The sequence below is a fragment of the Mixophyes fleayi genome, chromosome 10 (assembly GCF_038048845.1).
Source record: "Mixophyes fleayi isolate aMixFle1 chromosome 10, aMixFle1.hap1, whole genome shotgun sequence".
In the NCBI taxonomy this organism is placed as follows: Eukaryota; Metazoa; Chordata; class Amphibia; order Anura; family Limnodynastidae; genus Mixophyes; species Mixophyes fleayi.
Window position 1 is genome coordinate 87,448,873 of NC_134411.1, and position 24,179 is coordinate 87,473,051.

At 40.2% G+C, this 24,179-nt stretch overlaps 1 protein-coding gene across 1 annotated transcript in view; it reads left to right on the plus strand.

Annotated features, from left to right (window-relative positions):
• The window catches only part of CDH5 (cadherin 5), a 44,179-nt gene that overhangs the window by 16,918 nt on the left and 3,082 nt on the right, over positions 1–24,179 (plus strand). The window contains exons 2-10 of the mRNA XM_075189002.1: positions 11,508–11,712; positions 12,996–13,284; positions 13,396–13,515; positions 14,723–14,890; positions 16,406–16,593; positions 18,149–18,402; positions 19,031–19,158; positions 20,691–20,815; positions 22,466–22,574. Coding sequence (XP_075045103.1) covers positions 11,527–11,712; positions 12,996–13,284; positions 13,396–13,515; positions 14,723–14,890; positions 16,406–16,593; positions 18,149–18,402; positions 19,031–19,158; positions 20,691–20,815; positions 22,466–22,574 — 1,567 coding nt within the window. The 5' untranslated portion in view covers positions 11,508–11,526. The remainder of the gene's footprint in view (positions 1–11,507; positions 11,713–12,995; positions 13,285–13,395; positions 13,516–14,722; positions 14,891–16,405; positions 16,594–18,148; positions 18,403–19,030; positions 19,159–20,690; positions 20,816–22,465; positions 22,575–24,179) is intronic.

Here is a 24,179-nt window from a genome sequence, read left to right on the forward strand (position 1 = left end):
TTTTGTCCAGGAGACTGAAATAAGAAGTTTCTCAAGTTAAGATCCTTAATGAATCAGGCCCAGGGTTAGGTTTACGTATAGGGATCGGGTTAGGGATCGGGTTAGGGTTAGGGATCGGGTTAGGGTCGCTATTTTAATTGACGTAAAAACACCGTTCCGTGATTACTTGTCTTCGGAATTTAGCATAACAGTGTCAGATACTTGACCTCTCATTATTGAGGGGAGTCTAGATTTAGTTACTGTAGGACATGTCACCATTGGACATTTTATGTCGTTAAATCAAGTGTCGGTGTTCTAAGTATCGGCTAATCGCACCCAACCCCTCTAATGTTGAAAACATCAGTTGTTGCCAGGAATAGGGTTTTCGCCCTATAATAAATAGACATGTCAGTTGATTATAAAGAAAGGGGAGGACACAAGCGTCAGCCAATTTAACGATTGCAACTTCTACTACAATCACCTTTCAAACTTCACTCTGTGTTTTTCAATAAAAATCTTTATATCCTCTAGGCAAAGCTGTTTATTTTTTTCTGCCCTTGGATACAAGACAAGGAAGCCCTGCTGTGCGCATTGGATGCAAATGTATCCGCAGAGCAGTTTTGTGCCGTATCCAAGGGCAAGGCAAAAACATCAACAACAGCGCTGCCTTGATCTTATAAAGGCTTTGATGTATATACAGATGCCAAGAGAGCTAAATATGCAGTAAAAGTAAAAGGAGGACTTCTTCAAACCAATGGACCAAATATGACTGAAGATTGAAAACACCTTTCAATAAAAAAAAAAATCTGTTGTGCACCACACGGACACGCATGGCCATCATTTCAAGATCTCATGGAATATGAACTCATTATGTGACATAAATGTGTGCCTCCCTGTTTTTATAGCCCCACTTAAACCCAACAGGAGGAAGTGTGTGTAATGTGTGAAAAAAAACCGCTTCCAGGGAAGTCTGTACACAGCAGGAAATGAGAAGTCCTTCCAAAAATTTAGAGTTGTGGCTTTGTTTTGATGAACAGAACAAAAACAAATATATTGGAGCAAAGGATTTGAATTAAATAGAATTACTGGGCCAATGACTAATTCACATACCTGCCTGATTCCGGGATATCGGAGTACAGATCATGTGACAGAGGGTAGAAGGGGGCATGACGACATAATTATGTCACTATAGCCCCGCCCCTACCATAAAATACAGAAATTCAAGGTATTTCATAGTGGGGGTGGGTGGAGCTTGATGACGCAATTAAGCACCGCCCCCGCTTCTTCAATGACGTGAACTTCGGCATTTTACAGGGTCCGGGCGGCTTGCCTACTCTTCCCGGAGTGCGGGAGGACTTCCGAAAATTCAGGGAGAGCAGGCAAGTATGCTAGTTCAGTAAACAAATCGAAGCAAGTTCAAATTAGGAACAACCATCATCTTCTACATGGGCGGCCCTCTAAACATCAAAATGGTCACACATTATCCTTAATCTCAGTAATAAGGTAAAACAAAACATTTAATCAGAGAAAGAGACACCTATTAGTAATAACATTAGCAGCCATTTTTAACAAGTGTTACAAGCTGCAACAAGCACATCTGCCAATAAAGCAGGATGGAGCTGGGCGCCGCAGTAAAGCTCTGAGGGCCACTTACCGCTCTAGGGCCTGTGGTTGCCCATCACTGATCTACTACATATTATAATAATTCACAGTCACAAAATCATTTTCTATAGAATTCTCTTTTCCATGAAGTAGACACAATCAGGGCTAAATTTACTAAATTTAAATTTACATAGTTCTTTAATGCTATTTACTTTTTTTCATTACTTTTATCACCACATACTTTCCTATTATAAGCAATAAAGGGGGTAGAATTGTATTGAGGGGATTAAACCAAACTTGACAACTTTTACTCATTGGCTTTAGGGAGATCTGGGGGAGGTGGGCATGCGGGGGCGGGGCTTTATGAGTTGCATCATTTTGGCTCCACCCCCTGAACGACTGTCACAATTTTGGCCAATTACAGCAGAGGGTGGGGCTAAGATGACACTATATTTGCGTCATTAAGCCCCACCCTCCACCACTTATCTATTGTGGGTGCGAGAACCGGGAGGTTGCCCTGCTCTCCCAGGAGGTCTCCCAGAAATGTGGGAGTCTCCCGGACATTCCAGGAGAGTAGGCAACTATGCGTTAAAGAAAAGCAGCTAATGAATCTCTAGAGACTGAAGTGTCTTTTACATTTCTGTATCCATTACTGAAGTCATGTTGTTTTACCTGTCAGTCTTTGATTAAATCTTGGTCTCCATGAAAATGGCCACCTCCATAGGCATCAATACATGGACATAGGACACAATTTCTGAACTGTGTCATCATGCCACAGATGGTGAAGCCAACCACATCTTGTATTGGCTCAGCATCAGGGAGAATGCCAGACTCTTCAGGGAGTGAGGGAGATCACCCCTATTTCAGGGAGTCTCCCTGACACTCAGGGAGAGTTGACAAGTTTGGATTAAATTTGTGGGTTGTGGGGCATATTGACTAGTTTAGGGTGTATTCACCAACAATCCTTAGGGCAATATCAATTGTAAATCTGGCCTTGGGAACAATACAGTATATTTAAATATTGTATGCTGGGAAAGAGTCTAAGATTGCTGATAATAGATAAGTAGTGTTCTCTCTTTTTTATTCCTTCAGAACAATTTAATGCATTCACCTGTCATTTCAAACATATAATCACTAAATCCGAAGCTGCATTGAAGTCAGTTTAATCAGATGCAAATTAAAGAAAATAGGAAAAGATAATGTGAATTTTAAAATATGTACTCCCAGTCCAATCTCAAAATGATATGCATCTTAATCAAAGCACAAGACCCCCCCTCCATGATTGCCCTTTTAATTACTAGGGCTTTATTTTAATTAATCTGCATTTCGAACACCTCTTATTTGCATCCCATTAGGAAACAGTGAGTCCGGTGATACCTCGCACACATAACAATATGTGAAACAGGAGATGAAAACCGATAGCAAGTAATTTGGAAAAGGTAATTACAAGACAAGATATGTTAGGATATTAATGACCATTTCAGTCGTGGAGAGATTAGACAGGTAGCACATGATAACTGGTCCTAGGATTAACCATTTTGTGCCAGGCGCCATTCAGTAACGCCATTGACATGAGCGATAGGAAACGTCAATGACATCATATGGAAAAGCAGTTAGTAGCATAGTTATGTAACATTTCAATCATTTGTCACTAGAGATTTAGAACAAGGTTGTGATTCATTGCAAGGGACTGTTTGTGGGGCATCTGTACAAATGTTGCAGAAAGGTGATGTCACCCGCAGCAACCAATCAGATTCCAGTTTTCTTTTTGCTGCAGTGGTTTAGGATATGAAAACAGCCATCTCATTGGCCCTTATTTGTTGCATAACCTTTTTCCTGAGCATAAATAACGTCAAAGGGTCTATTGATTAAGAAACAAAAGTATATCATGACTGATACTTTAGGCTTAATTCCTTATACAGCACAAAGTGAATGCAATTTGCACGTCTATAAATTGGACAGAAATTGCGGCACTCCCGTGTTCAAGTACACGCTAAATCAGCTCTGCCTATATGGTAGTTGCGGTATATATATATATATATATATATATATATATATATATATATATATATATTTTATACATATAAAACCCAGATAAAAAAAAATTATTCTTAAATACATTAACAGCTGTTAATAATATACTTCTTAGTAAAAAAGCATAATATTTAAAAATATTTTTACATGAAATACATTAATCAGTATGTCACTAATGCCTACTGTACATAAAATGCATTTTTACGGTTACTCGATTGCAAACACATGCTCTGGCATGTCTACAGGACCGCCATCACTACCGATTGGCACTTACAGGTCACAACAATATTGACCCCGCCCCCAAAACATCAATCACGGCTTCCGGCCAATTACAGCAGGGGGCAGGGCCACGATAATGCTAGATTCGCGTCCTAAGCCCCACCCTCTACCACTTAACTATAGTAGGAACCGGGAGGTTGCCTTGCTCTCCCAGGAGTCCGTGAGGACTCCCAGAAATTCGGGAGTCTCCTGGACATTTATGAATGAACCAGGCCCTGACTGAAAAATCTAAACTAAAGCCACGACACCCACATAAATAGTTAAACACCTTTTCCGACAAGCCCCGCCCCTTCAGGCTCCTGAAATAGAGAGAGCGAAAATAGGGATAGTTGAGAGATTTGTGGCTGGGAATTACACTGGTATCCTCATTAGACTATAACAGAGGCTCTTTGCACAGTACAGTGTTAAGAAATGCTAGTGGTGTAATATTAAGCAAGCCCCCACTGGCCAACTATTAAAAGGTTTTTTCCTGTGTGTGGAAGCTGTCGGCTCTTGGCAGTCTGCTCAGCTGATTGATAACTCTGCATCATATTTAACATTTCAGGTTCAGAACAGTAATTAAAAAGGTGAATCTTATTAAGCACAGACTGTATAATAGCTGGGAGAGAATAATTTCTTCAGAGAATTATCTTCGCTCTTGAAATTAGCAGTCACACTGAAGGAAATGTCCTGGATTAGCTAATGCTCACAGGGAAATTTCACTTTGCATAATTATATAGACCTGAAATGCTGCCAGTCCTCCGCCCACTCTCTTCGGATGCGACAGAACAGCGCTAAGTAAAGATACAGAAGTCGCGGGTTCACCTCTGCCATGCAGTTATTCCCAACTGAGGGAGTGTTATCAACACAAATCAGAAAACAGCAAACAGCGTTATTGTATTTTCATGTACATTTAGGGGTAGACTGATCAAACCTTCTCAATAGGTAAAGTGGAGGTGTTGCCCACAGCAACCAATCAGATTCTAGCTATCATTTATCCAGTACATTCTAGAATGGACAACATCTCCATTGTTCCTTTTTAGAATGTTTGATAAATCTTGATAACAATACCTTTACTGGGTTCATTAGACAAAAATCTAGAGTGGTTTTAATATGCTTTGTTGACCTTTTAACACATTTTTATTGAAAAACAGAACTCTCTGTTTACCGTATTTTATAATTAAAGCAACCTTTATCTATAAAGGTCTATCTACTTGTTTTGTGTCAAGAAAGAGCAAAATGAGTCAAAGGTGTTAAAAGGTGCTCGCTTTATTGAAAATGGATCTTTTTATGAAACAGTAAATGTTGGCTCCTCATGTGATCATATCTCACTTTTCAGGCTTAAATAGTATTATAGAGAAGTATTTTTGCAATAAATAATTATAATAATAATAATAATAATAATATTAATAATCTCCTGGACAAAACCATTTTACAATGCAAGGGGTGCAAAATAGTTTATTATTTTTCATAAGTTAACTACTGATCTAGGATATGCCCTATCCAAACTATAAATCTGCCATCCCATTTTAAATTTACCTCCCCTCCAATGCAACATGGTTTTGCCAAGGTGAAAAGTTACTCATTTTTTTGCTTTACTTTTCTTAATGAATCAGACCCATACATGTCTAAAGTATCATACAGTGTTATATTATTTATTATTATCATTATAATAATAAATGCCCCCCACCCTAGCCAGCCCTTGCTGGACATGTACATTATTATTATTATTATTTTTATTATTAATGGGCATATTGGTGACATATTCATACTGATGGGTATGTTAGTGGCATAATTTGGGTCACTTAAACACTTAAGAGGAAATGTATCAAAGTGCAGTTTATTATACCAATTTAAATAAATCAATACGGTTTTCAATTATTCAGCCATTATTTATTTATCTGCGGGTTGTGTAAAATTGCATCTAATCCGTGGTGGTATAAAAAAGGCAAATCACATGTGGGGTAGTACAAACTGTTTGCGGTTTATAACGACCTTCCTAAAATACACCCGCATCAGGATGCAACGGGCTCCCTAATCCTGGCATTTATTGCACAGCAGTTATCTTTGATCAGATGGAGGCCGCGCACCGTTAACGGCTTGTTTACTCAGCCCGGGGGATACAGTTCCAACATGTTTGTGGTAGATTGAATGCTCACAATAAAGCAGCTGTAATATCGTCCCTTTCAGATCAAACCAATTTGGAGCCTTCAATCTGTAAATGTCACAAGCCCGTTGACTTATGAATCTCACAATTAATTAAAGAAACCTAAAGTTGACAAACCATTTGTTTTTAAGAAGCAAAATCAGATTTAAGCCCAGAGAAGGCAAAGCTAAGCAGCGTATGTTTGCAACAATTCATCTCTTGTCTCCTGATCCATACTGTTTCATTATATTGCTGTACGTATATAGCCTGTCTTTCCTGGTTTCTAAACTAGAGATTAACTACCCCTGTCTTCAAGAAGGTCCATCAAGGCGTTCAGGATAACTGGAACTCATACGAAGATTTTGTGAGAACCGATTCTCTTAGGTCAGTGTTGGCTAACCTGTGACACGCCAGGTGTTGTGAAACTACAAGTCCCAGCATACCTTTCCAGCAATAAGCTGCTGTATATTGGCAAAGCATGCTGGGACTTGCAGTTTCACAACACCTAGAGTGTCACAGATAAGCCAACACTGTCTTAGAGGGTAAAAGCAGGGCGAAGGGAATTTTAGAACAAGCAAATCAGCTTGGTGCACAGAGCTTTACAATTAGCGCAAACGTGCCTGCTTGTGCGCCTGGCTCATTCATTGGTGCATACTCACATCCTGGTTTTGGGAACTGCCCTGTGAAATTCAGACTATTATGTGGGAATGTAGATCCGACTGGAAATACGTATGGTGGAAAGCATCACATCAAGTTTCAACTTTCCCATTTTCCGGCACAAATACCAGTTTAGCCTTATTTATATCTTAAACAATGCCTCCCAACTTTTACTTTTTCCCCAACCAGAACAGGGGAACGTTATGCCACATGGGTGTGTGCCCACGTCATGTTGGGGTATGCCGCATTCCCCAGGTGCGTGAAAACGTCTGTGATCTGATCTTGACTTCCTCCCTGGTATTTGAACCTTTGCCTGTTCCTATGTTTTGCACCTCCTCCTGTGACCCAGACCCAGGCTTTGTTTGACATTGCTCCTGCTTACTCCCTGATATTATTTTGGCTTTTTCCAGCTTCTGACCCCTGGCTTTCCTGACCCTCCTTTTGCCTGAGTCTCCCATGGATCTTCCTGTGCCTCCTGACATCTTATGCTTGCAGTTATCTGTCAATCTTGGAAAACCAGAGTCACCAGCTTCCCAGCTTAAATCTGCCAAACTATGTTTCATTCACATTCTCTCTGTGGTCTATATATTGGGAATCCTGACAACCCTCACATATGAATAGAAAACCCAGGTCCTATACTATTCTTGCTCCAATTTGCCTTGCACAATCATATTCACATTCCGTAGAAGAAGGCTTACGGTCCATCACAATAGTACTTGCAGGACACTTGGGCTATACTTCCAGTACATATATAACCCGTGGCCTCTTCCCTACCCTCAAGGTGTGCCGTCAGTAACACGGTGCTCTGTCAGTAACAAGGTGCTCTTTCAGCATACTTACCTACTCTTACGGAATGTCCAGGAGGCTCCGGAATGTCGGGGAGTCCTCCCGGACGCCCGGGAAAGTAGTCGATCCTCCCTCATCCAGCCCAATTTCTAGTGAAGTGTGTGGGACTGGACAGGACCGATCTCCTCCACACTGGACATTTGACATCCACTCTGGTTTCTTCCCCCTTTGGCTAAGGTTGGCAAGTACAACTGTCAGTAACAGCGTGTGCTGTTAATAGGATACAGTGATATGCTTAACATGCTTCATTTATATTATTGATTACTAAAATGGTGGGTGGTATGATGTAAACACACAATATCAGAGTAGCGTATTAAATCAAATAATTTCAAGGGAGATGGACTTTTTCATAGTTGATCCAATAGGGAAAGATTTCAGTTGTAACATCCAATCAAAGCTAAGAAAATGCATTTTGTTTTATTTTCGTCATATTTCGAGCATCAGCTTCATTCATTTATAAACATTCTTCTCAGAATGGCTGCATTTAGGTATCGGAGCACAGTGTGCCAATCTCTAAGGGGGCGGTTACAAAAACCTTCTCTCTCCCATTTGCCCTCCCCGTTCCCGTTTTCTTTCCACACCGCTCCCTAACTACATTGCGGCTTTTTTTAAAGTGACACTAACCTCCAAAGTTTTCTGGTCTTAATTGAGCCTAGCAACAGGGATTGTGCACAAGGAAACGTACTTGCTGGTAGTTTCAGGTTATCCCTCTGTGCAGACTACTGGATCTGCGTCTGCCTCCTCTATGTCTGTGCTCTGTTATATTTCCTGCTTACTGGCCATATATCTATGCTAGAAATAGTGACACTAGCAAAACCGCACATGTTTCTGTCATAAAGTTATTAATATAAGTTTGTTATTCATGTTATATAACTAAGTATAAGAGTTGTTAAAACTACTATCATAGAAGAAAGGATCATCATCATCATCATTTATTTATATAGCAGCAGCAAATTCCACTTTACAATTGGGAATAAACACAGTAATAAAACAATACTGGGTAATACAGACAGACAGAGAGCTAAGAGGGCCCTGATCGCAAGCTTACAGTCTATGGGACAATGGGAGTTTGATACATGAGGGTAAGTGCTACAGAATGCAAAGTAAAAAGTGCTTAGTGGGCTGTATGATCCAGTCACACAGCAATGTTGGTCAAACGGTTGTTGTCTTATGCTAACTGTGTAAAGGGTGGCAATAGGGTAACCTAGGGAGGATAAGAGGGTGGTTGAGGAATATTATAAGCTTGCCTGAAGAGGTGGGTTTTCAGAGAACGCTTGAAGGTTTGTAGACCAGAGGAAAGTCTTATTGTAGAAGGGAGGGCATTTCACAATGTGGGTGCAGCCCGAAAAACGTACTGTAACTGAGAATGGGAGCATGTGGTGAGAGACGCACAAGATGATCTTGTGCAGAACGGAGGTGTCGATTTGGAAGATTTTTTGAGATAAGTGAGGAGATGTGTGTTGGTGCAGTTTTGTTGATGGCCTTTGGGGGCAGGCTGAGCTGGGGGGCAGGTGGGGACCTGTGCCCAGGGCCGGTCCCATAGTTGGCTACCTTGGGCTGGGTCACTGGGCCACTTGCATTCTTTTTCCTTTTAAAGCATCCTAATAGGCTGCCGAGTCGAGTCTTGCTCCCCAAACTAAAATTTGGCAGCCCCTCCCCTGACGGCCTTGTATGTTATTAGAAGTATTTTATGCTGGATTCAGTGAAAAACAGGCAACCAATGTAGAGACTGACAGAGTGGCTAAGAAAGTATATTCCCCAACTACCACTGCGGTTTCTTTACTCTTCATTATATTAATAATAGTAATTTTATCTCTGTTGTAATGTTATGTTTCAAAGCTCCAGAGAAATTACAGGAACATTTTTCCTAGCCCACTTTCCCAGGAATTAAATAATAAAAACCCAACACTATGATGAGAAACTACATATTATAAATGTTATCTGACAGAAAAAGAAATGGATTACTGCCACGTTTAATAAATTCCACAAATATACCCTTTATTTTCTATAAAATATATGAGGTAAAAAAAAAGCGCAATCTAGAATCCTGAGAACCAGTTATTAAAGCAAAACAAATCTGTGTTGGTTCCAAAATACACTTTTAGAAATGGCTAATCCTAGATTTCACTTCTAAAAATGGTACATTTATTAATTGACCAGTCGTTGTCAGCCCATAGTAATATAATAAACGAATGGACTAATAAAATCTTAATGTCTGCAGCCAACAATTCCTCCCATTGACTGCAATAACCACTCGATATTAGTGTATGCTTAACCTTCCATTAACCTTGCATAGAAAAATCTAGAAGCCAATACTTTCAGGTTTTATGAAGATGGGTTTCATATGATTGAGTCGGCTTTATACAACCCAATAGTCTCCACCAGGAGTTGTAAATTAAATGTCTTTCAACAAAAATGCCATCATTATTTCATCATTATTTTTGTAAATACTCTAGAGGCACATAACATAGAGGTAAATCAATGTTCTATTCGTACTCACAACAGACCCGGGTGTTCCCGCCATTTTCTCTCTAAAGAAAGCTGACATACGACATAATCTGCTTAGTGTATGACAGAAATATATCTTATTACCATTTAGTAGTCAATATATTGCAACCTCTTAGAAAATGAGTAGGTTTACTTCTCTGGACGTTTTTTGCTTTCACTTCCTACGTTATTAAGGAACAGCTATATCCAGCAAAAAGATATAATATTTGCCTTTATATAAACTGAATATGCTATGTCCAATATAATGAGGTAAAAGGGCTGGTGCTATACCTGTCTATGGAAATAATGCACTTGCGTTTCTTTTAAGCAAGTTCTGTCCCCATTATGATGCCTCAAATTTAAAAAAAAAAAGGCATTAATTACATTAGTATATAACTACTAAAGTAGAGAGTAGCCAGTTTTGTCAATGGTGTTCATGAGAGATAAATTACTTTAGAGGGTTTTCAAGTACGTGACAATATTGGCTGAGTGACGGGCCAACAATAAATTCAGAATTTGCGAACGTAAAGTTTACCTGTAGCCAACACTGAGCAAAGGCAGCCATTTTGTTGGCTACATCAATATACAGGTGTACAGTGCTAGAAAATTTTGATCCGGTTTGAAATTCGATTGAATTTCACCAGTTAGATGGCCACGAACATGTACGCAGGACAATTGTCAATAGACTCTGATCTAAATTAGGTGTGGTTCAAAATTTGAGTCTCGTGTTTTCTGTTCTCGTTTGAGGTTTTCCAATTGAGTCTAAGGGGTATATTTACTAAATGGCGGGTTTGAAAAAGTGGAGATGTTGCCTATAGCAACCAATCAGATTCTAGCTTTCATTTATTTAGTACATTCTACAAAATGACAGCTAGAATCTGATTGGTTGCTATAGGTAACATCCCCACTTTTTCAAACCTGCAATTTAGTAAATCTAGCCCCAAGGCCCACTGTCCACTTTCACGGTTTGCATTAAAATGTGTGATTTTTTTAATAATATCTAAACAATATTTTTAACCAATACATTTGATTTTTTAGTTGAACCTGGAACACTACTGTGCTCAAAGTTCAACAATTCATCATTCGCTGTTCCCAATTAAAAAAGAGCAAAATGTATCATGTCCAAACCATTCCAACTTAGACTACCAAGCTCAAATTAGCTCTACTATGGTGGAACCTGTTCAAATTTTAGAACCGATTCATCAAACCAGTTCAAGAATGGATATGTGGCCAGTTCAAGCATCTTTATTTACGAGAACGTACCCTATTCAGGAGTTAGTGACCTCAAAAGGCCCCGTGATTCAGTGGTTTCACAGGTTCCTAGTAAATTGAATATTGGTTCGGCCTATAAAACGACGGACTTGGTAATGTCAACGTCAATGGTTACGAGTTAAGTGACAGACGCCATTCTCATTATATATCCAACCCCAAAAAAAGTCTTCTGTGGCTTATTCCTCTCTGTCATCCCCAAAAATTAATGACTTGCTCTCGTTTACAGACTTGCTGGAAACCCAGCTATGATGAAGTTGCTGTGGCTTCATCTGCTGGTCACTCTCTCTGGGCCTCTGGTCCTGTGTACGAAGGAACGTAGACACCAAGACAGACATCACGTCAAGGACAACAGACGTGTGAAGAGGGACTGGGTATGGAACGAGATGTCCGTTCACGAGGAGCAAACTAAGCTGCCATTTTACATAGGAAAGGTAAGATAAAGAGGCAACTGGAATACACGTGGTTAAAGAGTGACACCATGGGGGTTATAATAAAAGTTTGCAAAACTAGACTACAAAAGTACACATCTGATTGGTAGCTGTAAGTTACTTTATCTTCTGTTCATCAGTAGATTCCTCAGATAGGTATTATGACTCAGGAAATGGATGAGGTCAAAGTTTATCCGACTCTGCCCCAAATGAACGTCCTCAACCATAAAGATTCTATAGGGGATGATAATTAAAAATGGAAATCAGGTAGACCGATGGCCTCTTCTGGCATACAGGAAAGGACATTGGTTGACCTGAAAATTGGTGGCCGATGCTTTAAACAGCCATTCGGTTGTTCAGCAGCCAATCTGCATAATGTGGGGACGGGCTTACGACTGTTTCTATCCACATTATCCATCATTTCATATCTATTGTGTGATAGTTAGGCAACAATTTCTGCTAGTTAGAGACCTTCTGACTTTAAGTTTGTAGTCATGTGGGGTCATTAAACAAGATCGTCTGGAAAAGTGTGGCCTTAAAAAGGTTCTTCACCTCAGAAGATCCCATAACTAGAATTTAGTTCCACCATACTGCATTCCCGTATTCTGTAGCTAGAGTCACGGCTGTACAACCACAAATATTAAAGTTGTCATAAGCGACAGACAATTGTCCTTTCAGATCATCTATATTACTCTTACTTAAGATATTATGAGGTCCTGACTGCTATTATAACTTTAGATGCTCCTTTTGTTGGGTATGAAATAAGGATGATGATGATATCACAAACCATCAACTATAAAAATATAACATATAATGATTACATAATCACCATTAGGCCTGTATTATTATTATTATATTATTATTATTATTATTATTATTATTATTATATTATTATTATTATTATTATTATATTACATATTGGTTACTAAAAGTAGCAATCCATATGGAGTAGATTTATCAAAACTTCCAAAAAAGGAAAAAAGTGGAGGTATTGTCCTTAGCAACCAATCAAATTCTAGCTGTCATTTTCTAGAGTGTACTAGATAAATGAGAGCTAGAATGTGATTGGTTGCTATGGGCAACACCTCCACTGTTCCTTTTCAGAAGGGTTGATAAAGATACCCTTACATCTCATTTCTAATAATCAAGGAAGTATAACACAGCTGTTGAAATGATGTCACATCTCCCCGATTATCAGTGACGACGACTAATGGATTATACTATATGTGCATATTAATAATAACAATTCAATGATATTTATTCACCCCGGTTATATTTTTCCACAGCTCAAGACCAGCCAAATTAAGCCAAATAGCAGGTTCGCCCTTCAGGGAGAGTACGCCAACAGCATTTTCAGAGTGAAGGAAGACACAGGCGATATCTACGGCTTCGAAAGACTGGACCGTGAGAAGAAGTCGCAGTATGAGCTCACAGCTCTGTTCGTGGACAGGAACACCAATAAAACTTTGGAGCGTCCAGAGGTCTTTGTCATTAGACTCATTGACATTAACGACAACGCTCCTATCTTCACGCAAGAGGCGTATAATGCGTCAGTGCCAGAGATGTCGTCGCACAGTACGTATAGGACATATCTTGCGATACATTCACTCTCTAACACACATAACAGTACAGCAATTCTTATTTATGTAAAAAGTTACTGATGACCTGTATTTTTGCCGATTGCAGGTGTCTCGGTGACGGTGGTCTCTGCGGTGGATGCAGATGACCCCACTGTAGCTGGACATGCCACAGTAAGATACAAAATTATTCAAGGGCAAGAAAACTTCAGCATCAATGAAAACACTGGTGAGTAAATACAAGAGTTATTATCGGATTGTGAATAGAGAAAAACCCTATGTGGTGTGTATAGTTATTTGATCTGAAAGGAATGCTACAAAAGGGGTATAGAATTTGGAACTATGTACTAAATGCAGTGTAAGAATAGGTAAAAATCTGCGACATCATGTGCTAATCTTTAACATCTCAGTACCATAGCTCCATAGCTTCCAACTCTGCCCATTTAGGGGGTTCGGTTCCGATTTGATGCCCGGCCATCCCGATTTAGACTGCCTTGTCCCACAGGTGGGAAAGTTGTAAAGTATCTCCTGTCCACTGCTACCAGCAGGGACAGTGGTGGACCGGGGGGATCCCCCCATAACAGCAGTGGGCATCCAGCGGCAGCTCACTGTATTCCTGTTGCCAGCGGCTGACAAGGAGGCAGAGAATCCGGTCTGGCCGCTCTGATTGTGTTGTAACTCAAAAGCCTAGCGCTTTACAGTGCTATTGTGATGTGGCCACGTCCCCATCATGACTTGACACTCCCCCTGTCCTGCCAGCCGGGGATATGCAGTTTAGGAGGTATGCCATTGTGGTAGGATCACGCCCCCACCCTACTATGGCCACGCAACTTTCCCCGATTTACGTGTCTCCAAATTTGGGAGGTATACGATAATAAAAACACAATACAAATGTTAGGTCTATAATTGTAGTTTTCATTCTAAAAGTAGGCCCAAAGTGCTTTGCTGAAACCCATATGACTCTAAGGGAGAATTCAATTGCTGGCGATCCGGCGTACGGACATCGCGCTGCGCACATTGCCGGGAATTACGGTAGAAATCTCCATAATGGTGCGAGGAAAAATGAGCAAAGATTTCTGCCGCAAAGTGTCTCGGGAACTTCGCGGCTAAATTAATCCCCCCCCCCACCCCCTCAGAGGCCGAATTATTAAGGGTCAAAAAGACCTATTGCCAACGAAAACACCAAAACTAGCATTTGCGTATAGGACACAGAGATATTTCATACTCTCTCCATGTCATCTGTTCTCTTCAGGACATACATAAATCAATAGTCTTTATGTAGAACATGCTTTCACTAAAACATGACAGTCCCTCTTCAGTATCTACAAATAAATGAAAAAAAAAAAATAGTCCATTCCTAAAGTACAAAAATAATCCTTTTTTTCTATATAGTATAATGTTTCTTAACATGGCTTTTGCATTTTTCTTATCTTTAGGAGAAATTTTTACAGTGGTGTCCAACTTAGACAGAGAGACACAGGCAAGCTACGAAGTCATAGTGCAGGCCAAGGATAGTCCAGGACTTGTAGGGGGTTTCTCCAGTACAGTCACGGTTACCATCCATTTAAAGGATATCAATGATAACTTCCCAACGTTCACAGAAAGTGAGTATACAGTATGTCTTTATTCATTAATGATTTTTAAAATGTACATTTCACAAAGATGAATAGAGTACACGTACATATAGTAGTAGCGAAAACAGACCGGTGCACAGAGATGGGCAAACTTGTGCCGCAAAATATTCACCTCATTATGCATCTGGCTGCAACATTCCGTTGTCGTCCTGGCAATATTAATTCTGTAGATTGTGGAATGGAACATTCGTAGAATAGAATTACACAAGCGGAACTCTGAGATTGTACTGTTAGAACTCTGGGAACTTAGTCCTTAACGCGGCAAAACTATTTCACCCCTCTCGACTGGCGCAATAATAAAATGAGAAGCTCAGCTTGGGAATACAAGTCACACAGTTCAATATTAGACATTAAAATATAGAATTCAATGATACCGGATATTGAATATTTAAAGGGGAAATCCACCCAAAACTTAATATTTAGATTTGGATGGAGTTCACTATATCATTATAAAATACAAAGATCTACTTAACTGGATTTCAGCATTCCGCCAATCTAGCAGATCCTTTGAACGGTCCATCTTTGCTTTCCTCTGCTACTTCTGCTTACTTTCCTGCTTTCAATGACCCTCCAGCATGAACCATTTATTTAGTGTAATAGGAAGTTAATTGGCGGAAGAGCATTGTCAACGCAGCTGTGTATTTTAAACATGCCAAAACCGGTAGCAGGAGGCGTCATCATCATCATTTATTTATATAGCGCCAACATATTCCGTAGCACTTTACAATTTGGACAAACATAGTAAACTAATAAACAAAATGGGTACAACAGACAAAGAGGTGAGAAGGCCGTGCTTGCAAGCTTACAATCTATGGGACAATGGGAGTTTGACACATGAGGCCAAGGCTAAGTCTACATTTTGCATTTCGGCCCAGCCAGGCTGCAAAGGTAAAAGTGGCTCGTAAGCTAAATGATCCTGTCACACAACAATGTTGGTCAGGGGGTAGTTGTGTGAAATTGTGTAACGGGTGGTAATAGGGTAAGGTAGTGAAGTTAAGAGGGTGGTTGAGGAATATTATAAGCTTGTCTGAAGAGGTGGGTTTTCAGAGAACGTTTGAAAGTTTGTAGACCAGAGGAGAGTTTTATTGTGCGAGGGAAAGAATTCCATAGAGTGGGTACAGCCCGAAAAAAGTCCTGTAACCGGGACAAATGGATACTTTGGGAGGAACCTTTGGCAGGACCGGAGTAGAGCCTCATCTCAAGTATTATTTTATCATTACATTATGTACCTCAAATAAAAGTTTACAATGCTTCTTTTATTGTGATCCATGATTACACTTAACATGAAGTCAATCAGATTTCACTTTTTTAATCAAATATCCCATAGAAAACAGAAAGCACCAAATAATCAGTTGGAGGACTTAACAATAAAAGCTCCTGTTTTTAATCAAGGCATCACCCTTGTACTACTTGATTTTATTACACATTTATTGTTTTCCCTCTAACTAGTATTCAGTATAGAAATAATTATTCTTTTGCCGGCAGAACTGTTCACTTTCAATGTTCCCGAGGATCGCAGAGTCGGGGATGTGGTGGGAAAGATTTCAGTACAAGATCTCGATGAGCCGCAGAACAGAAACACCAAGTATACCTTCCTGAAGGAACGTTTCCAAGAATGGTTCCAAATAAGAACCAATGCACAGACCAATGAAGGAATCCTCATTTTGAAAAAGGTTAAAAAATAATTAAATAGTTTTGCCTCTTTATATTGAGTAACTGATTCATTAAAGTTTTAGTGGATCTTTGAAGATAAGTATAACTGTTACTGATGCGGTTTTATTTTGTACACTTCCTAACCCGGGTGTATATTTAGCAACATTCCATTTTTCATAAAACAGAGGTGTGGTCATTGGTCGGGGGTGTGGCCTCAGCTAACTGAGGCTACGACTGGGATGTTTTGGGTCAAGTCTTGAATAGTTTGGGGAACTGGACAGTTGTATCCCAATTATTTATTTATGAATATTGGGGAGCATGAGAGTGAGCAGAATAGAGCTACCGCACAGCTAATTTACATGTACTATAACTACAAAAATTTAAAAATAAAGTGCACAAAGCACTTCTATGATATATGCATCTATTGCCCTCAGTGTACACTAAATAGGAAAAATTGGATGGTTCTACATTGGCATCTGCTGGCCACCACTGTGCTCTTTATGAAGTGCAATCTGGAAATTATAGTGTTAATAACTAAACTAGGTAGGAAAAAAAAAACATTATGTAGGGTTGCCCTAAGCAGCAGTTTTTGAACTCAGCATTTAGAGGTTAGCTTAAACTAAAATGCTTACAATCTAAGCAATGTGGAGAACAACCAATACATAAGACAGCAGAACAACAATTGTAGCTGGTGGTGGGTGAAGTGTCTGTGGATACTGTAAGGCAGCAGCAATATCAACCACTATAATAAAGCAGCCATTGGCGACTGGCATTTCTGCACAGCTACTGGGGTTTTGGTACGCTTGGATTGAGGAGAGACCGTGGAAGGTGTCACTGTAGAAATGTCAAGATTGTCAGGTGCTGGGAATCATGACTGTCCATTTCCGTTAGGGGTGTGGTCAAGTCGCAAATGGGCTTGGTCACAGCTGGGGGCGTGTCTAGCTCTTCCAAAGCGCTAGGCCTCTCCCAAAACCCCTCCCGTCAAATCACCCTTTGATAGCCACGGGCACCAGAGACATCTGCCTCTGCTGCAAGAGGCACCCCCTCACCCTGGTAAGTTTTGACATACCATCATCATCACCATTTATTTATATAGCGCCACTAATTCCACAGCGCTGTACAGAGAACTCGCTCACATCAGTCCCTGCCCCATTGGGGCTTACAGTCTAAATTCCCTAATATACACACACAGACAGAGAGAGAGAGAGACTAGCGTCAATTTGTTAGCAGCCAATTAACCTACCAGTATGTTTTTGGAGTGTGGGAGGAAACCAGAGCACCCGGATGAAACCCACACAAACACGGGGAGAACATACAAACTCCTTACAGATAAGGCCATGGTCAGGAATTGAACTTATGACCCCAGTGCTGTAAGGCATAAGTGCAAGCCACTTAGACACCGTGTTGCCCACCCAACTTCCTGCGATTTGGGCTGACCACGTGACAGTGGGACAGTCCAGTCAGATCGGGACTGGGCCGCCGAGATTGGAAGGTATTCATATCTGTAACTTGCAGGATAAGCAAATTATTTGTTTTGATTTTTGCTCATTGTTACCTGGGCTTCTTTCATTCCAGCCTTTGAACTTTGAGAGTAAGGACAATGTATTTAGCATGAACATTGAAGCTACAGACCCCTCTATCGATTTACGAGTGGCAAAACAGGAAAAGCTCAAAAGCACGGCGGAAGTTGTGGTAAAAGTCTTAGATGTGGACGAGCCCCCCGAATTCAGCAGCCCGTTCTACCACTTCAAGGTTAAAGAGGACGTCAAACTGAAAAGCATTGGCTACGTTTCGGCTACAGACCCCGATGCGGCCAAAAGAAGCGTGAGGTGGGGACAGAAGTGTTTGTCAGATAGAATTTCAGAGGAGCGAATCCTCCTCCGCACATGGAAACAAAATGTTTTCAATGTGTTGTTATATTAGTTAGTTGTATATAATTACTCATTCAAAAATGACTAATTAATCCATATAGCAATTCCCTATAAATGGACGTCCTTCGATCTCATACACACTGAAGCCATGACATTACCAATATTTGATTGTTTCACTTCTCTGTAGTTATAATGTGTGTGCTTTATTTTAGAGTAATGTGCAGATATATTCTGTAACCCATAGCAACCAGATGTCTGATGTCTGATATTGTTCTGTACTGTCTTACCCTGTATAGTCTACTGTTTGTACCATGTACGGCGCTGCGGAAACCTTGTGGCACCTTACAAATAAACAATAATAATAATAATAATAATAATAATGTCTGCTTTCATTTTCTAAACTGCACTAGAAAAATGAGAGTTAGAATGTGATTGGCTGCTATGGGACACAGCACGCATGCAAACATGGCACCATTTTGTTAAATAAGTCATGTAGACTTTTAATAAAAAGTAATAAAAAGGTCACAAAGTACTAATCTTTATAGGCATTCTGCTTCACTGCATAACTTCCCTGGTTATTTTATAGATATTCGGCCAACGTTAACAGAGATGACCCTATCAGGGTGTCAAACACAGGAAGCATTTATATTGAGAAGTCTCTTGACAGAGAGACCAACGCTTGGCACAACCTCACAGTAATAGCTGAGGAAGTTGGTAAGTAGAAAGTTGGTGATTATTTTATGTACTCCATGAAAGGTTCATGTAATGTTAAACAACTTGTGGTCCTCCAGTTGTCGTTTTTTTTTTTTTGTTTTGTTTTTTTAAGTAAACTCCTAAAATGTTTTAGCAGCATTTGCTTTGCAGAGCATGCTGGGAACTGGAGTGTAATATCTTAAAGCCCATTGGCTGCTTTTCTTGGATATGTTGCTCAATGGAAGCTTGATAGTCTAGAGGAGATCTGATTGGTCCACTCAACCATGGAGCTACCAGATTTGTGGTAAATGTGGCCAAGCATTTGGAGGGCCAAATTGCACAGATCCGGTTGTTTGGTCAAGACCCTTCAGTGCAGTTGGTGGAATCATCAACCCATCAGATTATCAAGGTAGACCAATTAGAATCTGATATTGATCCATTTGCGGGTGTTTGTACGCACCCAATATACACCACAAAACGCTTCTACTACACAATCTTATGCAATGTTCCAATGTTTGGGAACTGTATCGAGATGTGAGAACTTTATTCCTGGATGCTGCTTACTTTTCTCACATTTTTCTTGGATGATTGAGTGAGACCCACTGGTGGATCCCTTGTTAACTCCAATGGTCTTATGAACTTATCCTATATATTAATAAGACAAAGTGATCTCATAAACCGCTAGCATCCACTGTTTCCTGGTAGAACAGCATCTAGGCGTTATCAACCTATCAATCACTGCATGAGACAGCAAAGAAATGCTTCGTAAATGTTTTTTGTTCTTGTTTTTTTATTGAAGCCAAGGTGTGTGCTCCGAATCTCCCAGTGCAGTGCAGTGACTTTTCTGGGGGCTTGGAACTCTTCCCTAAAGGGAAAGGGCCCCATTCCTCCCCATCCCTCAGGAGCCAAAAAGCCTCTTAGGAGGCAAGGGTCTTCTGGCCCACCTCAGCCGAAGCTAGGGAGGGCCCCTTGATATCCAAAAGGCCCCTTACGAGGCGAGGGTCTTCAGACCTCTGCTGCAAGGTTCAGACTTGCCCCTTTCTTCCCTAGGTAGGATGAAGTTTTCCCCAGGGTGACTGACTCTTTAGCTCCCCCCATAAGAGGGGAGCTAAAGAAAACTTGGGGAGAGAGTTGCCCATAAGGATCTATATCCAAATCCCTCGAGGAAATGTGACACACACACAGAAAACATAGAAAAAAGGTGCATAGTAAAAAAATAAGTGCTAGTGTCAAGTTAAATAAGTACAAAATAAAATAGTGCCTATGTAGTCTCAACAGCTTGCCAATGGGATAATGTTTGAGATTACCCGCTATGTACAGACAAATAGAGCACAGACAGATGGACCAGCAGTCTTTTAGATTAATGGTATGATCCAGCCACCACAAAGCATGCTGGGTGACCAGGAATGCACAGCAACAATATCTGCTATTTATTTTATTTGCCTTCCTTGGTCAATTAAATAACAACATGATACGATATGGTTTACTTTTTACTGTTACTGTATTTTGGTTCCTTAAACTTGATAACAACTCTAAATAATTGTGCATTGCAGACTCTCCCACTAAGAAAGCGTCGTCGGTCAACGTTTACATACAAGTGCTTGATGTGAATGACAACGCTCCCGAGTTTGCCGAGCCGTATACCCCCAAAGTGTGCGAGAATACGGCCAATGAGCACGTAAGTGATCCTGGGGTCTCCAGCGCCGCTATTTGCTCGCAGGCCTTTCCCTGGGCTGCGGCATTCTCCCTTCGCCAGACTTATTGACTTATTCTCAGCGGGAAGAGGAAGCGATTTCTGTAGCGGACATTAATCTAGATAACACAATTCCAATCACTTTCTGGTAATGGGGTTATGAGAAATAGATGGAACATGGGGAAATGAAAACGCATCAAATGAGGAAGTGGTTTTCAAACTATCACTGTTATATTATCAAATGAAGAAGTTATTTTTAAAGGTTTAGTTAAGTGTCAGCGATAATACTGTTTGCAGACATAGAATGGATGCAAAGACTGGAGTTGACGTTTCTATTAGGATCGGTCAGACTTGTCACAGTCTGTCAACAGAACTTCACACTCTGATGCAGCATCATTATTCTGTTGGGCCTAACATCACGGCAGACTTATTCTAATGACTGCACCTAAACCCTAGTGCGAAGGGCGATTCCTCCACCCTATAGTTTCTAGGACTTAGTAGAAGAACAGCCAATCACTTACAGCTGGTGCGAAGGTATTGAAACTAAATTTAAACGGCTGCTTTTTATTTTTGATTTAATCTGTTAATTTTAACCTGAAGGGGTTGCTCACTCAACATTTAATCTGGTCAGTTCCTCTGCTGAAGTACAGGGTTATCTAGATGGCAGAGGGTATCTACATGGTGCCAAAAATTAAAAGCCAACGTCAGCTGTCATTTGCTGGAAAAAAACTTATTGTAGAATATAAGGGGAAAATATAAGGGGAAACTCACTTGATACACATCAGGTGAAATATAAATATCCAGCTCCCAGGTAGATAGGTTGGAAACAACTTTCATATATGTTTCTTTTTCCACCAACAGAAAAATAAAGTTGCAAGTACTCCTATTGTAAAATGAGTGATAAAAAAATAAAATAAAAATAAGATAATGTGTGGATTTGGTACAGAGTACTCTGTACCCCCACCCCAAGCACCAGGGTCGGATTTAGTCCCAGTTTAAGTTCAATGAACCTGAGGAGATACTAATACAAACTACTGGATACTTAATTTGACTGCTTTAAATACTCCCTTTATTGATTAATGTAGCAGTTCAGGTTTGCAAGGGACGTGGATTTGTATGGGTGGCCCGATTCAAGTCTCCCACACGTCTATATAGGTCTGCCCCAAAATGGTGTCCTTGGTGATGTCGCATGAAGACGTCGCTGGACTGCCCTCTAGAGGAAACTCAACACACTGCAGTTGGCTTTCCACTGTGTCAGAGGGCCACACAAAAAAAAGTTATGAGTCCCATCTTTGTAACCACAAAACTGCACTTTGACCCTAAAGAGTTCAGTCACTTCCCCAGACACCTTGCTGGAGAAATACCGGCTTTCCCAAGGGGTTCTCCCGGAATGTCCAGTAGGGTCCTCTATTAGGGGGGAGAGTAGGCAATTATGATTAAATGAAGGTATTTAAAATAAAGTTGATAAAAAATAACTTAGGAACAAGATTTAAAGGAGAAATAAGCCCCCATTATTCCCGCCATACTCAGCCCCAGAATTCCACCCTCTCGCTGTATTCCGTTACCTCTGTTGCTGTAGGTCCCCACATCAAATAGTTACGCTATAAAATTGTAACTCCAGGTGTTTCATTTTAGGTGATTTTAAGGATCTCTTCCACCGATAAGGATGAAATGACCCCGGGGGTGAAGTTTACCTATTATTCAGCGGAAAAAGAAAACAATTTCACAGTCCTGGATAATCACGGTATTGTACTGTTCTTACCAGCTTAGCATCAGTTTACAAACAGAAATGTCGGAATGTGTGTTAGTAAACCTATAATTTTGTTTCCTATACTTCAATGGAATCTCAGTGGGGGGCGGAGGACCTGCTGAATGCTATCCCGGTGTGAAGCAACAAGCGTTTCTCTTTGTAATACATATTCTTCACGTTCCAGCAAAACAGAGCTCGACAGATACAGAAATTTAACTTTTCTAGAGTTCCTTATAAACGAGAAAGAGGGGATGGAACAGTGACAATAATTTATATTAGATAAACATATTATACTGAGCCGGACTTACACAAAATAAAGATTGTATAAAAAAATATTGCTATTTATACAGCACCAACATATACTGCAGAGGTGTACAATCAGAGAACTTAATGCACATTATTGGTTCTTGACCCAGTGGAGTACCCAGTTAATATCACTTTGCTAAAAATAGGGACTACATTATGTCCAGAGAGGGGGATACTTATTTGCCAAGTTGCTTTGTGGATCTTTGTCTTCTCTTTGCTCCAGTGTTTGAAGGAACAATGAGGGCAGCACATAGATGCATGGAGAAAACCTTTAATGTACAGCTTATTAGTGACAGGTTTACATAAAGCACTCTAGTGACATATGTGCAGTGCAGTGAGCATTCTAGTGGCCAAATATAAATAGAATTCTATACAATACAGAGAGAATTCCAATGATCTCTGTGCAGTAGAGAGAGCGTTCTAGTGACCTCTACACATTACAGAGAATAATCTAGGTACCTCTATACAACACAGAGAGCATTCTAGGGTCATCTATACAACACAGAGCATTCTAGGGTCATCTAGACAACACAGAGAGCATTCTAGGGTCATCTAGACAACACAGAGAGCATTCTAGGGTCATCTAGACAACACAGAGAGCATTCTAGGGTCATCTAGACAACACCGAGAGCAATCTAGGGTCATCTATACAACACAGAGAGCAATCTAGGGTCATCTATACAACACCGAGAGCATAATAGTGTCATCTATACAACACAGAGAGCATTCTAGTATCATCTATACCCCACAGAGAGCATTCTAGCATCATCTATACAACATGAGAGCATTCTAATATCTATACAACACAGAGAGCATTCTAGTAGCATCTATACAACACCGGGAGCATTCTAATATCTATACAACACAGAGAGCATTCTAGTATCATCTATACAACACAGAGAGCATTCTAGTATCATCTATACAACACAGAGAGCATTCTAGTATCATCTATACAACACAGAGAGCATTCTAGTATCATCTATACAACACAGAGAGAATTCTAGTATCATCTATACAACACAGAGAATTCTAGTGTCAACTATACAACACAGAGAGAATTCTAGTGACTAATATACAGTATAGAGAGCATAGTAGTATGCAATACAGAATGCATTATATAATGACGACTATGCAAAACACAGCGCTTACTAGTAACCACTATAAAAAGAAAGCCCTATTCCAGAGAACACAACGCCATCAAGGCATCTGAATAAACACCGCCATGACTGGGAGGATGGATGGGTACCGCTAAAAGACCTGGCCAATAAATACAACTTAAGACCCCAAGGGGCC